The following is a 16,620-nucleotide window of genomic DNA, read 5'->3' on the forward strand; positions in this document are numbered from 1 at the left end:
ATTTCCAAAATGCAACTGAAACTCAACCACAGATGCTGTAAAGAGTGCCATTGGTTCTAAGAGAGCAGTCACAGGAGCTTGTGAGGAAACCCACAAGAAGTGGAGGAGATCCTGAGCAGTTTGTAGCATGATAGCTGTTGAGGAATAATGCTGGATCCTGCTGTTGTATCAATGTAAACAAAACAGAAAATACTTAAAGAAGATTATTGTCTAGCCACAAAAGTTCTACTTCCTCTGGTTTGGGAGGAAAAGGGATGTTTGAAGGTTTGCTTATTGGGTTGGCTGGCTTTACATAATGAATGCAGATATATTTTTCAGTTAAAACTCAACCCATAGAGCATAAACCCAAATATCTACTTTGAAGTTAAATGAGAATAAGCCTAGCAGATACTATCTCCACTTTGAAAACTTCTCTGCAAAACACCCATATATATTTAATGACCTAAGGACTGTCAATCCAAGCTATCCTGATGATTCTTCTCATGAAGGAGAGGTGAAAAGCCTAAAGAGACTTTTTGAGCAGGCTAATCTGTTCATTCTCTTCACCTGTGTTTCTAAGGAAGTGTAGAAGTTCAGTCTGTATTGATCTGGAGCCACATCAGTGAGGACCTTTCTCTTCTTTCCAGGACACCTGTGGACAGTAAGTGTGATCACAGCTAGAATGGCAGGCAGCCTGGTTATCAGCCTGAGAAGGCCTTGCCAAAATACTTGTTTCAGTCACTTTGCTTTTTAGCACGTCCTTTGACCCACCTTTATTGTACAAGTCCACTAAATGTAATATCTGGAGATACTTTAGTATGAAAAACTAAGATGCAGTGAGACCAATTTTAAGTGACAAAGAAACTATCGAGAGCAGAGAGTCCACGGGGAAAAGTCTAACTCAGGGCTACCAAAATTATACTGGATTTTGGGTAATTTTTTTAAGTGGTCATTACCCTGCTCTATACTATATTTGTACTCAGCTTTAGTGAGCTGGGACATGCAAGGAATAGAGAGACTGATCTCCCCTGTACAAACTGTTGGAAAGTTATATGTAAGTAGTAGCCCATAAAGATGTTTGTTCATTAGATAAAGAGATTTTATTCCATATTCAGTCACTCAATGCAGTTTATAGGTGCTATTACTAAAAACCAACTTGATTAGGGTCCCCACAGATCTTTTTAATACCACCTGGCAGTCTGTTCCCAGCAGATGTACTCCCTGCTCCACAAAGGCCACTGGCAGCAGAGGTCAGCATAGTCCTGATCATTTCACACAGCAAAGCAACAGAGACAATCCCACTGAGGGCAGCCTTGGACAAAGCTCTGTTGGAGGACAGCCTGAGGAGCTGGTGGCACCCAGTTTTCCTGAGCTTGGGTTCCAGGACTTCACTAGTATGTCTTGTTATTTCCAAGTCTTCTAGTCAATAAATTACTAGACAAACCAATAAGAACCAAACCTGAAATGTCAAATTATTACTTTAAAGAATCATTAGGCAGCTATTAAACCCCATATGGCAATGCAAAGCTTGCACATAAATTATTATCACACTCCAAATTATTATCATCCTCCAGCTTTATGTAGCAGGTAAAAATCTTAGCTTTTACAGTACATTTAAAAGGAAAGTATGATCTCAATACCCAGTCTTCAATTTCTTACTGCCTACAGAGGGCTGAAATATATTCACACATTTTGTATCAATCCTACAGACTGAAATAAGGCTTGGGTTTTGATAATGTTAAATGTTTGGGCTTTTTCAGCTGAGAATGTGAAAATGAAGCAAAAGGAAAGCTGGCATTGTCTGCAATGCCACACTACAATGTTTGTGGTGTGATTGCCTTCCTCCCTCCTAAACAACTAATTTGCACTCCAGCCTGGGGAGGGGGCAAGCACTGACACATTTGAATTTCAAGGCAAACAGGCACCTTTTTCCCCCCCTGAGTTTTGTGTCATTTGCAGTAGCACTTCCCTTTCTCAACAGCCAGTTTTACATAATGCAAAATTACCATGAGTTATTAAGATTCCATAACATTAAATAGAGGCACCATGCCACAAATCCCTCTCAACAGACCACATGCAAAATTACCATGAGTTATTAAGATTCCATAACATTAAATAGAGGCTACCACCATGCCACAAATCCCATGCAGTACTGACTGGAGGGATGAGATTCTGTTAAACTTGTGACCTTGCAGAAAAGCACTTATGTAGGATACTCCTGTCTGATCCTAAGAGATGATCGTTATGCACAGAAGACAAAATATCTTGGAGGTGGAGGAAATGTCAAGGAGATCTTCAATAATCTCATATTAGTTTAATCCTGTCTGTGTAGGACTGTAGCAAGCATGTTTGATTCAGCCCACGTGTACACAACATTTCCAACAGGGAAGTCATACCAAGAAACTCTTCTCTCTTTGTCTGTCCTGATTCCCCCACCCTGGTGTTCAGGAGAACCACAATGTCATGAAGGCAAGGCCAAAGTACTGGGGGGAATTTGAGGAGGTGGATGACAATGTCCAGAACTGAAGATGGAGGAAAAGGCCAGAACAGAGAGTAGTGCTCTGAGACACAGCCCTGACAAATAAGGTGAAAATATGGTCTCCAGTGACTAAAAGGAGAGACAGCAGGGAAAGCTTAGTGGAATAGGAATTGTTTCAATCGTGTCAGCTTGAAATGAAGGTTAGAGATCCATGGAAATGTGTCAGAAGCAAGCTAAGGGTGCCATCTGTTCAGGAGTAATCAGCTCCACAGTAGAGGTGAACTCAACATAGAAGTGATGCTTCAGCATGTGTTAGGCAGTGCTATCTAGAAATGAGGTGCAAAGCAGGGAAAACAAGAAAAACTGGAGATCTGCAAAGGAAAGGAGCTGATCAGACAAGGATGATGAGGATGAAGCATCCATTCGGAGCTCTGCCTGGAAAGAGATGAGCAGAGGCTTCATGGTTGATAGTTTTTGTGCTATGCCAGATGTCTGTAAAACAGATTGAAAAGGAATATTTAGGCTGGAACTGGAGGAGAGTGACCAGAGAGAATGAACACAGAAAGAGTTTAAGAGATGAAAGGAAGATGAGACAAGATTGGGAGAAGCAACTGGAGCTAACTAATCTATTTGCATATATGTAGTGAAGGTCTGAGGATTTGTTTGTTTTTCTTTTTCAGTTAGAGGAGGCTAAAATTTGCAGGAGAATAGTAAGTGTGGGGATAAGAAAGGGGGTGAAGGAAATCTGACCTAGTGGCTCAAAGGAGAGCAGCAGAAGACATTTTCCTTGTATCTGTAAGAAGGGATGGAGGGTGTGAAAGAACAGACAAGATCTGCTTTTTTCCAGATTTAGAAGAAAACAGAGATGTTCCATGGAAAGAAAAAAATGTTAATGTATCTCAGTCAGCAATCAAAAAGATACTGGAAACTGTGATTAAAACATCTGATTAAACATTAAAAAGACAATGTTTAGCAAGGAACATCACAGAACAGGAAGAGAGACAGCAGAAGAGGTTTTTCTGCTTCAGGAACCTTAAGGAAGACAAAATCATCTACTTCATGAGGTGGTCAGAAACTACAGCACCAGGAGTAAACAGCTAGAAATGACTCACATCATCACTACACTGTGTATGTACCACTATGTGCTACACCCCCCCTTCGAGCACAGCTCAGAATTTAGGCAAAATCACATGTTCTACATTACTAAGTGCTCAGACAAAGCTGTGCTACACACTCCTTTCCACAGCTAACTCAGCTAAAAAACTCAACTCATTAAAACCTGATTACCTGAAATTGATTGAGGTTTGGAGAAATAGAGATTTGGACATGTCCTCTGGCACAAAGGGTGGATTTGCCCTCTTACATGCCCACACAGAACTTTATGATGGGAGCACTCCAGTATCATGCTTTAAGCTGCATTTTGGAATGGACTCATGAAGGAGATTCTACTTGTATTGGAAAGATGAGGGTCCACCTACTTCAAACTTCTATTAGAGTCTCTTTGTAAAAACTAAATTTCCTGAATTCTCTAGGAACTGTAAAACATCAAGTGTCAGGACTTTGATGAATTAAAAGATGGCCCCAAATTAACTGACCAACAGAACAAGGACAAAGTCATGGAAATCAGTGGGCCTCTTTGCTTGCTTTCAGCAGGTTGATAAACAGAAAGGTCACAGCAATTATCTCAGGTGATTTGTCAGCAGTGCTTCAGTCTCAAAGCAAGAAGTAAAATGCTTCTAGGAAATCAGTTGTTACTTTTGCCTGTGCTTCTCCCAAGTGTGAACACGGCCACAGGGCAGAGTTGGGGCAAGTTTCAGCAATATCAGAATTCTAGACACACGTGGCCCAAAGTGTTAGAACAAGCATGTGGATGGGATGAATAAGGACATTCTACATAATACAGAATTCTACTCCCCCTGAAATACAGCTACACAGTAAGGAACACAAGCTGAGTTAATTTCTATGAGGAAGGTTTATAAGAAGAAATATACTGCAAGAAACACTTTCCTTTGGACTACAATTACCTTCTCCTTTTCCACGTCTGTCAAGATTTGAAAAGAGATGGAAGGATAACAATCCCACACTTCCTAAATCTACTTAATTTCCAAATAAATTAGTTAATATTCCTACGTACAATACTTTCATTTAACACAATCACATAGAAAATAAAATAAAAGTGTTTTTCTGGAAAAAAAAATATTTAAAATATTTTAAGGTGGGCATGAATCTGTTAATCTCTTCCTTCTCAAAATCTGGCAAGTATATAACATGTAAGCAATCTTTTTGTTGAATTATTTATTGAGAGCAAACCCCACAGATTTATTTTTCCTGATTTTCAAATATGCTGAACTCCTGTCGAGAGAGAAGAAAACTTCATGGCATGCAGCACTTCTAAGAACTGAATTTCATATTGCTATCCACCAAAAAGCAACACAGAATGACACTCTAGAATAAGGCTCCCAGAAACTGCCAAAATGTACAACACAGAAGAGGCAGCAGATCAATGCCATGGCAGTAACAGCAAATATATACCAAAAGAAAAGCAGAAATTCTTTGATCAGCTGCAGGCTCTAAACTAAACTCCTGAAATTAACTGCAGATGATTCACAGCCACTGGAGAGCAGAGGGAGATTAGGAAGAAGTGGAATTTAATAAGGCATGTAATGGCCAGACAAAGAACTACCCCTGAGCACAAGGTATGTAATGGCCAAACTACAAGCAGCCACAAATGCTGCTTCTCTACAGTGCCAGGTAGAAGTGAGCTGTGCTTTTAAGCAACTAAGACCATGGACTATTCACATGTGTCATGCACACAGATTGCAGGGCACTGTGCATACTGGATAATGATGGCAGTGTTTTGGTGAGAACTGCTCAGCACGTCACAGCTCAAACCAAAGCACTGAAAAAACAAAGGTGACAGCTGACCATGAACAAATAAATGAACATGCTGTAATGAGAGAAAAAAAAAAAAAGTCCCACAAGTAAGGGCAAGGCTTGGCCATGCAACTTGGTCAGCTTAGCTGGTGAAAGAAGTACAAGAGGGTAGGACAGTGCTTTAGAAAGTGTGCTCAGCTCCAAAGGCTGAGCCCCAGCTCTTAGCACTACATCAGATGGGAGTAAGCAACCAGCAGGAGGGAGGAGGTTCTTAAAAGCAGAGTCATAGCCACTGCATCTGTTTGGAGTTAATATCCTCAGAGTTGCTTTAAAGAGGTTTCACACTGACAAGCATTTTGTGCATAAGCACATACGAGAAAGAGTGAGTCAGTGCTAGAGCTAGCAATTAAATCCACACTCTGACCTATGCATTTAAAAATACACCATCAGACCTGATGAAACTGGCTGACTGGGGGATGGGATAGAGTGCTCTTGCCTTCAGTCTTTGGTTCAAATTTAAATTGAGTTCATGGTTTTATTTCAAAAAAAAGTCACCTGGTAGACTGGTGACATTTTGTGGAGCACAGTCATGACAGCATTCAACCTGACTTTAAACTAGTCTCCCATCAAATCAGCCCAACAACCATCATGTGTTACCAACTGTGCTGAAAACTAATAGAAGGACGGATGAAGAGTCTTCATCCAGAATATTGCTATGCTGAAGGAAATGTATCCATCTACAGGAGAAAGGAAACCTAATTACACATAAATCAACTGAATAAATCATCAGACACAGAGCACTTTATCTGACTGCCCTGTAATGCTGAAAGGCCATAGCCAAAAGGTGCAGCAGCAGCAGCAAGCCAGATGCATTATCCTGCTCCTAAGAATCATCTTGATTTCTTTTAATAAGCTCCCACTACAGAGATCATCTCACTGCCAAATTCCTACATGAAGCAACGATACATCCACTGTGCAGATAAAAAGTTCTTGTGTATTTTGCCTCCATCTTTTTGCAGTGTGAGGACAACAAATACTATCAGACATCCCAGAGGCAAACTTCGACTGGCATCCACATGTGAAGACTAACATGCAGGCTCAGAAAATAAACCTCTCTCCATCATCCACTTCAGTTTTCATATTCTCATTCCCTGGTGCCCAGTCCTAGCATTGGAGTCCATAAAACAGCAGAAAGGAAAAATGTCAGCACATCCATACTAGCAGAACATTACTGACTCTACAGCATCAGACTTTCAAGACATGTCATAGGCTTCATAAAACTATTAATGCACCAGCTTGCAAAAAAATGGAGGATATTGTAATCTTAAAGAAGCTCCATAAACCACATTTTAAGACCACCTTTTATCCAGAGAAATTAAGATAGATATCTTGTGAATCTTAGATGTGTAGAAAGTTAAGCACTTGATTTTAAAATTCAGAAACACCTGAAAAGGCTACTTTATATTTCATTTGACATAGGCTTCTTTAGTTTACTTTAATGCTCCTTTTATTTGCTTTCAGCTAAAATAAGCTTGCTTCAAGTGAAATAACAGAGAATATAACAAGATATTCAGCAATTTGTTATTAAATTGTTTGATGCTCCTACTCTGATTTTAACCTGTGCAACTCCCCCATGGTGACAATGTTATCAACCGCTTTCAAAGGACACCAAAACTTTTTATCTTTATAGCCTCACTCATTTCAGCCAGGCTGCAGTGCACGGACCTCACAAACCTCAAACAGGTAATTCTGCCCTCTTACCAATCTCAGTAACATCAGATATACACCTCAAAACTTTCTGTTTCAATGAGTGCTGTTTGGACCGAAGGCATCTCCATGGGCAGCTCAGAGAAGGAAGGCTGCTACATGACATGGGACAGGCTGTGGTGAGTTGCCCCCATATCATGCTGCCTTTTCAGACAAGGGGTCTAGACATTATCTACTTGTCAGGAACATACCTATCAAAGACAACCCTTCATCATCGTTGCTTTTCCCTCCATCAGATCAGCTACAACTTTGTTTTTGGAACTGAACTCCGAGCTACAGGTCCAAGAGCTGAGGTACTCCTGCCTGTCCATTTGAAGGGCTCCACATGCCACCACCCCACACACCAAGATGCACAGTGCAGTGGGACATTATGCCCTTGCTCATGAGAAAACCCCAAGCAGGTGCTGCACCCACCTTCACAATCAGATTGCGGTGCTCCTCCGACTGGCTGAAGTTCATGCCCATTTCAAAGATACTCATCCTTCCTTCCTCACACAGGCTCATCCAGGTGTGATATTCTTCTCTCTCTGGCAGTCTATCCCAGAACGTCTTGAAGACCTCCCAGACTGTTTCCTGACACACTGAAGGCACAAGAAAGGGGTTAGTACACCTGGTGTCAGTACAAGAGGAGCTCTCTCATGGCATGGGTGCCCAGGATGGTATTGCCCCAATGTTGTATGCTGTCCAGAACATCAACACACAGAATGCAGTGGCTAGACACCTACATGCAAATGTGTAAGGCGTTGAAGGGACTGACAATGAAAATATGGAGGATCTTCCACATTCATATGACTCCCATCCCTGTTTTTTTTTTTACTGGATTATTTATTTCATTAAAGCAAAAAAGAGAGCAAGAGAGAGCACGCTTATTTCCTAAAAGCCATCAAAACCAACAGTATTTTCAACGAGCAGAACTGATCACTTGATCAATAGGTTGCATGTTTAGAAAACCTAGTCATTTAGAAAACCAAAATATTAAGGCAAACGTCCTCATAAAAAGTAAAACTAGAGCTTAATTTATAAAAATTATAGTGGCACAGATCAAAGTTTTAGAGGCTCAGTCAGTAACAATTCCCTTGGACTTTGCACAGAATTTAAAATAAGTTTCAGAAATTTTAATGGCATTAATAATTTGAAAACCAGGGCAGGATGCTGACACAACATCCTAATATTTCCTAGTAATATTAGCTCCTAATAATCCTTATAATTCTTAGCATAATATGCTAAGAAAAAAGTCAATTTTTAGTGCTACTATAGGTATGCAATGAGAAAGAACTGGACACCTGTGCCTGAACAGACAGCCTGCAAATTAAGGGTTAAATTATCTTGTTCTACACTAGATGCTTTAACCTTCCAGTCTCAGACGTGCTCTTTGCCAATCAGAGCAGTTGGTCACACAACGTTCAAGCAAGAACCTTTCTGTGACCCAGCCTAACTGGAAGAGAGGAAGATTTCCAGGATCCTCCCTGTGTCCTGGAAGAGAACCACGTTAAAAGGAGAACAACTCTAAAAGCCACTGGCAGCAGATGCCAGCCTGGGGTAGTAGCAGACAAACCTGCTTTTTGGCTTTAATCGGATCTCACCGCTTAGGGATACGCCCGCTTCAGCAGAGGAATGCTTTGCACTCAGGGAAAGTCCTGACACCGTAAGCAAGACCCTACAGGAGGCTGGCCATGAATCTATCTTTGGAAAGTCATTTTCTTCCATCTGCTTAAAAATAAGCTCCAGTACTTTCCTACTGTTCCTTCTGGAGACGCTGTATTTTGAATTCCAAAATTGAGTCAATGTACTTGTGCAAAACTTGGCCATGGATTACACATGGAAACAAAACTTTCATTCAGCCAAGAGATGGACACTTTCCTTTAATGCAAAGGCTTTGAGGAACCATTTCACATGCAGCTGTACCCTTTAAAGCTTAGCTAATTTTGGCATGCTTTTTTCTCCACCCCAAATTTCAGTTTGTCAGACCAGTTGAGACCATTCCTCCTTTATGGAACTCTACAGATACCTCTCATTTCCATGCCACATTCCTGACAGCTTTCCTGCATGGATACTAGCCCCATAGCTCATTTGATATGTGTGACTAGAGAAGAATGCAGTCATTGCAGCCAAATTTACAAGCATCCATGCACCCTCTCAAGTTCCTTGTCAAGCTATGCTTGCTTTTGCAGTTGCTGTGGTAGCAAACTCTTCGAGGCAGGGACCACATTTCCATAGTACCTCTGCACAGATGTCAGGCAAGGAAGCCATAATCCTGCTCTGGGATTTCTGGATCCTGCTGGAGTGCTAATAAGCTTCCTGAAGCAGAGTGACATCTGTAGTAGCCTCTCTACCATCCCACTCATAAAAGCTGGACATCCAGGAAAAGACCACAGTCTAGTTTCAAATCCAGAAGCCTACACTTAAGGAACATCACTGGCTCTCATTTCTTTTGGCAGTACTTGTCTCTCTCATTCTGACCAATGGTTCTTTCACTTCAGGTGCCACGTTGTACAACAACAATCCTGCAGTGGGATTATTCCCTGTAGCTGGGGTAATTCTTCAGCAGGCTATCAGCAAGAGTTGAAGCTATGGAAAATAGTTTGCAAATACATTGCAGGGGCAATTGCAGTTGTCCAGTTCTAGAGTTTTCAAATAGCAACAAGCAAAGTACTGTTTTTTACAGCTGCAAGTAGTAATTAGTAGAAATAATTGAAGCAAATACTCCTTAATGCTTTTAAATAACTTTATGTTTCAAAAATAAATGTGATGACACGCTGTCTAAATACAAGCTGGTGCTGTACGAACAGTTGTTAATTGAAGGAAATACTCCTTAAGGCTTTTAAATAACTTTAATCTATGTTTCAAAAATAAATGTGATGACACACTGTCTAAATACAAGCTGGTGCTGTACGAACAGTTGTCCCAATCAGCTCCCAAAAGATTAAGGATTTGTTGTGTGTCCTTTCATTTGGAATTAGACACCCCACTGAATTCTAGTCCCAAAGGCTTTGTGCCATCTGTGGACTCCAAGCCCATTAATCAGACCTAAGCTGTCAGAACAGGGTCATATTTTCTGTGGAAGGAGGAAAGGGGACACAGATAAGAAGTCCCATGTTGTCTTCTCAGGGCTGTGTCCCATCTAACTGCTTCCACCACGGTGAGCAGTAACAAGGTGGACAACGTGGTGCAACTTGCCTCTGTATTCAGAAGGAAAAAGCTGGCACACTTCTTCCTCCCAGGTAGTCTGAGTGTGTTAATTTGGATACTCTGGGAGGCCAGGGTATCTCAAAGAGAGGAACAGTTCTTCTCATGACTTCACTGAAGTGGCCATCAAGGGAACTGAAGAGGCACCACAGCCACAGTGCATCCGAATCCCCTGATGAATGTGATTAACCTTTTAACTTGAAGGTGGAGCCCACCCCCACAGCAAGTTTTTGTCTCTGATGATGAGGGAGGTTTTTCAAAGTCTTTTATAAATAAATTCCTGAGAGCCGACATCTAAGAAAAATATGTTCTTCATAACTAGATTAGAAGCATTCTGAGATTCTGTAGACAAAACTTGGAGACATAAAAATGTAAACAAAGTTACAAGACTTGCCTGGAAGCTTCTGTAAATAACTACATTTTACTGTATAAAAATAATTCACTATCTTTCCTTTCTGACTTTCCAGCAGCTTCCAGTATCTGTGCCACATATACTATCTACATACACTGACAATAAATGAACCAACTCTTGACTAATGCTTAATATAGCAACTCCCTGAAACCAAAATAAAAACTAAAAAATGAGAGCCAGGGTGGAGGAAAGAAGATGGAGCAAACAGGTTTACCAGTAAGGTTCTTGAAAATCAGTGTCATAACTCTGAACTGCTGGGCCCCTGTCAATTTATTGTAAGCTCTGATGCTGCAATTTTTTCCCATTCCTTACCTACTTTAAACATTTTATACTTAAAATTCAAAGCTACATGGCTTACAATAAATTGACAGGGGGCAAACAGTTCAGATTTATGACTGCAGCTGCTTACTTAATACAATATACTGTGATAACATACTATTAAGTAAAATAAATCTGCTGTACAGGCTTTGTTCTATGATCTTTCCAGAAATCAGGTTTCTAAGACTAGCTTCAAACCCCTTAAAAACTAAGCAGCCAAGCAGCCAGCCCTGCCAGGTTGAGGAAGGACCTTCTGAGCAGCAGCAGTAGTGCTGCCATACGCCACCTGAACAGCAGATCAGCCCCCAGGGTGTGAGAGAAGAGCCCTATGGTTAGATCTCATGCCAAACTTTCACTAGCCTGCTACAGAGGTAGCCACGAGCACAGATATGGGACAGCATTAGCAACACCAGGCCCTGGAGGAGACAGGATTTACAACGAGGCCTCTAATCCTTGCCAAACAATGCTGATTACAAGCATCATAAAATCGAGATCAATCTTTTAAGGCAGCAGGCTAAGAGCCTTGAGGCTCCACGTGGGTGGGAAGGTAAGCTCCTCTAGAACATCACTTCCTTCATCCCATGGCTGCAGTAATAAATACCTTTTATTGTAGCGTTAACTGATCTCTCAGCTGCTTTGTAACTTTCCTCTGAGGAGTTTCAATGTTAAAAAAAAATAAGGAAGGCTTATGAGATAAAGAAAGGCTCCCTGCTACAGAGATGCCATCATTCCAGCTGTCTGCAGGAAAGGATGCAGATATTCAGAAGGCATTCTAACTGACTGATGCAACAAACCAGAATTCAAACAAAGAATGCAAACCAGATGGCTTCTTCTGCAGGTTTTTTTTTCTCCAAAGTACATTTTGCATGCACATACTACATTGTGCATGTACTCAACCCCAAAATGCCTCCGAAACTGGAAGCCCCTTAACTGACCACTTTGATAATCACCTTCAGGGTGAAAGAAGAGGCAGGAAAAATGGAAAGATGAGCATGTTTGGCCCATGTCCTTCTGCAAACTTCCACTTGGGTGAAGTGTCATAGGCACTTAAAGTAGGCAAGGTCTTTAAGTAGGCTGCATCAGAAAGCTGGACATTTAGTAAGACCATGTGAATCCCAGCATATCTCCCCCAGAAGCCAAAAAGCCAAGCCCTTGAGAGGTTATCTGCTTCAGATGCAGTGTTATACTGAAGCAGTACCTGGAAATAATAGAGAATATAGTGAAAAGCTTAAGATAAATTGTGTTTTAGCCAAAAAATTCCACATAGGCAGGCACAAGTTCTTTTCAGTCCTATGAATCTACAGGAAGGAGTGAAAAAAGGTTTATTTGAAGCTTCCTTTCCTAAAGACTTCATTCTTTTCAAAACCACCAGCTAAGATCATCTCATTATAGATCCCTCTCTGAAATTCTCTTGTATGGCCACCTCCCATGCACCTGGGTAGGCTACAGAATGTCTCTGGCTCTAGCTCGACCACTCAGGATGCATTTATCTCTCAAATGAGAGACAATTAGCCTATTACACTCAGTCTGTGCTCAGAGATTTCTGAGGTTAACAGAAGGGGCACCACATGACAGCACCTAGTAGGGGGTAGGGTGGCTTCCTGGCCATTTGTGTTAAGTGGGCAGTGCTGGAGTTTAATCCCAATTAAATCCCATTAGTGCTTCTTAAGAGTTGAACCATGTACAGTGACTAGGAGCACTGAATCAGGCTGAATAGTCTATTTTGAGGCCAGCTCCTTCTCCTCTCTAAAAATTTCTGTACAACTGAATTGCTTAATTGCAGTGAGCTTTAATAAGGACTACAGTGACAGGGAGACTGACAGACACCTCCCAGGAGATCTTTCCTGCAAAGACGTTGCTACTACTCACTAAACTGACACACAGACATGCAGAGGAATCACTCTACTGCTGAAATGCTGCTCTGTGTGACCTACAACATAGCAACCCTTAAACAATATACACAACAAACCAGGATTTTAAATTAAAATAATGTGAATTAGCTAATCCACAGGAAAGATTTTTTACTTTGAGCACTAACACACTGAACTCTAGCACAAACTATTCTCCCCAGTAATATTTTTGTAACTACAAAGGAGTGTCTTTCATGGAGCTTTTCAAAGCTCCAAAATGTACTTGTCTTTTGTCAGCTATGACACAGTACAATACAGTCCACTTGTCTGCTACAATCCTCAGCCATCTACCAGCAATTTACAACAAAAGAAATGGGCAGATTCACTTGAGTTGTCTGCAAAAGGTGGCTTCTCATGACAGACTTTTGGTCTGAGTGGGTAGGACTATTCTTCATATAATAATTTTTAATTAAGAAGGGTTTGGGCTACCACCTCCCTGTGAGCAGTAAAGAACCTCATTATGAATAATCAACACTACCATATGCAGCACACTCAATGTCTGAAATCCACTATTAGATTGCCACAAAATCCATTTTGTGAAACTTCCAGCTTCCCATAGGACACTTCATGTTCATCACAACAGTCCAGCTACAAACCACCACTACATTTACATGACTCTTCCAGCAGCAGCCATAATATCACTACCATTTAAAAGGACATGCATTAAAAACACTCTGCAAGACCAAATCCATGGGCCTCCAGCCAACAGCAGCAACTTCCATACTCAGCTCTAAGAGATGCAGAGACTATATCATACTAAGGAGTACAAAGACCACCATAGTTGCAGATTCACCTCAAAAAAAGACTGAAAATAGTATCTTCTGCTATGCAAAACTCAACTTGTACTGCAATGTGATGGACCATAGGAATAAATCAGCACTTCAGAAATCTGTCTTCTGAACTACAGGTGTAGAGAAAAAAGTGCAAGAACACCCTTATTCTTGGTGAGTGCTTCTGACTCCTAGTGTAACAGCCACAATAACCATTGAATAATCATTATTTAGACTTTCATATACTGAATGATGCAATTGCTGCATAAGAAAATACTTATTTTTTTTCTCCAGATGTATGTTGCCATAGCATCTCTGCTCAGGAAACCCTTGTGGATGGTAGTAGCTGTAGTCCAGTAGGGAAGCAGATGGACTAGGTAGATTTTTAGTTCAACCTAGGATGGTTAAGTTCTAAATGTGCTTTTACAACCTGCTTTACAGATTTACCTTTTGCTTACTTGGTATTGCCCTTACACACCCCTATCACACATAGCAGAGAGGTGGCTCCAGCTAAAGCACGTAGTGTGGGCTCAGTTTGAGCAAAACAAAGAGCAGCTGAGTGTTACTGGGTGGACATAGACAAGGAGCTTGCAAAGCCTTGTCAAGCTGTCTGCACAGGCATCAGTGTCAATGTCCCTCACAAACTGGGCACAATTCATATTCGAGTGAGGCTTCATCCTATATAACTCCACTTTGTTCTTCAAATACATTCTTTATGTTTACTTTTACACAGACACTAAGCAACTCCTGGATTTAAGTGTTTTCCACTGCTCAAAGTGAATAAATTGAGTTACCAGTGGGAGTTTCTTTTATAAGTAATCAAAAAGTCTCATTAAACCTAAGTCTCTGAACACCTTCCCTTCTCAGGTGCCAGCAGCTCCTTTCCTTTTCTTTAAGTGACAGCAGCTCTTTCCCATTTCACCAATTACATGCAAATATGTTAAGACCCTATAAATTGTTTAAATGCTACACTACAGACACACATAAACACCAGAAAGTGCTGCATGACCTCAGCACCCCATTCCAACGAAGGGTTTTAAATACATCATATTGCTGTAACATTTCACCACACGAAACCAGTTGTTACAGGGAATATTTTAGCTTTCCAAAGAAAGCTCTGTCACACCAACTCCTACATGTTAAAAGGCTTCACCTTTATTATATTACAGCCTGATACACAGAGATTGGCTTTCCAGACAGACCATACTATGCTCTGCACAACCAGCCATAGTCATGTCACATGATTGAGACAGTCTCTGACTTGACTCTTATATCTGAATGATCCCTCAGTGAATTCTACTAGCACTTAAAGAACACTAAACAAAAATAACCAGCTCTGTCATTCAGCTAACACCTATTCTTCTTAGCATTCAAATGTTTCTATGAGAAAGGACAAGTAGCCATTAAACACTAGCTGTGGTTTTAGAGATCAAAAGTGTTTGAGTGCAACCAGAAGTTGGGTTTTTTTTCAGCTCAGAGCAGCTCTCATAAGCAAGATGATCACAGAAGACTAAGTTTCTTGGTTAATGAAGTATTTCTTACAGCCTGGTATTTATTACATTTAAAGCTTTTTTTTATAGAGAGATGTTCTTTATCAATTACCCATGAGATGTACATACAGTCACTCACCTCTGAGCCTGAAATACTTCAGGTGGTTGGCAACAGCCTGCTCAACAGACTCATCAGGGCAGATCTTAACTCCACTGGGAAACAGGATGGATCTCTTCCTTCTCAACAGCAAATGCTTGTTGACCTGTTCAGCCTCTGTGTTGCCATTTAGCTTTTTCAGCTCGGGAGGCAGAGAAGGCTTTGCAAACTGCCAGCCTCTGAACAGAGCTGTTGGTGAACCATCTTTAGCCTGTTCTCCTCCCGTGGCTGAATGACCGTCTGCTGTAAAATTAAGACCACACAGATTTCTCAGATGAGAGAGCGATGCAACCAGATGTACCTTAACCTCATTGCTCTGGTCTTTGAAGGATGTAACTGGGCTTTTGTCTGTTTACAAAACCTGTCTGTAGGACTGAACTGTTAGAAACAACCTTAAGCTCTTTACAGCACCCCATGAAATGGTAGCACACCCTAAAGCTCTAACCTTTTGAATGCTAACGTTTCGTGCTCAACTTCCCTTCTGTGATTTGGCCTGAGTCAATGGGACTGTATTTATGAATAAACATGTATTTAGCAGCTTTCAGGGCTAGAAATGAAATAATTAATGACTCCCTTTATTCCATACTTTCTGTCCACATTAAACTTATAAAAAGAAAGCTGCCTGAATTGACATCTAGCAAGTACACCTGTCAACACCATGAGATGGGTCCCTACCCAACTGGAATGGGGCAGGGGGGAACACCAGAAAAAAAGGAAAAAAAGGGTTTATCAGCTCTGGTTTCTTTTAAAATTTCCTCTTATGCTAGTTGTTCCACACCACTCCAGAAGGAATTTTACAGATGAGGGGAGAATATGTCTCTTTGTTCTCAGTCTGACAGCCTAATTCTCAATCCTCCACAGTCAGCTGATCTGAAATTAGTTAATTGAACTTTCTTCTGTCACATTTTCCCCAGAAAATATGCCTGAAGAAGAATCACAATTAATCATTTATTGGAGAAAAAAAACCATCATAATTATGTGGCGTTTTTCATCCCACAGATTACAAGCTTATTCTGCAGCTTCAAAGTCAATAGCACCTTTGACTCTGATGATTGAGAGATGAAGAACCTGATTATTTTGATTGTAGATTAATAGGCAGCTCTGGTGCAGAAGACCACCACTAGATGCTACATCAGGAGAACGTCAAAAAAGGTCGTTAAGGCAAAAGCCCAATCTTTATCCAACCTGACACATCTTTAGTCTCCATAAGCAGAAGACAGAACCACATTTTAAGATTTAATACAAAACTATTGAAGAAAAAACACCTGTTATATATAA

The 16,620-nt window shown here is 40.8% G+C and overlaps 1 protein-coding gene across 1 annotated transcript in view; it reads right to left on the reverse strand.

The window, feature by feature from the left end:
- The window catches only part of LOC103781254 (interphotoreceptor matrix proteoglycan 2-like), a gene marked incomplete at its 5' end in the record, with an annotated part of 48,205 nt that extends 32,620 nt beyond the window's left edge, over positions 1–15,585 (reverse strand). The window contains 2 exons of the mRNA XM_008948964.1: positions 7,514–7,680; positions 15,325–15,585. Coding sequence (XP_008947212.1) covers positions 7,514–7,680; positions 15,325–15,585 — 428 coding nt within the window. The remainder of the gene's footprint in view (positions 1–7,513; positions 7,681–15,324) is intronic.
- Positions 15,586–16,620: the final 1,035 nt, after the last annotated feature.

Source organism: Merops nubicus, unplaced genomic scaffold (assembly GCF_000691845.1).
Source record: "Merops nubicus isolate BGI_N331 unplaced genomic scaffold, ASM69184v1 scaffold9301, whole genome shotgun sequence".
Lineage (NCBI taxonomy): Eukaryota > Metazoa > Chordata > Aves > Coraciiformes > Meropidae > Merops > Merops nubicus.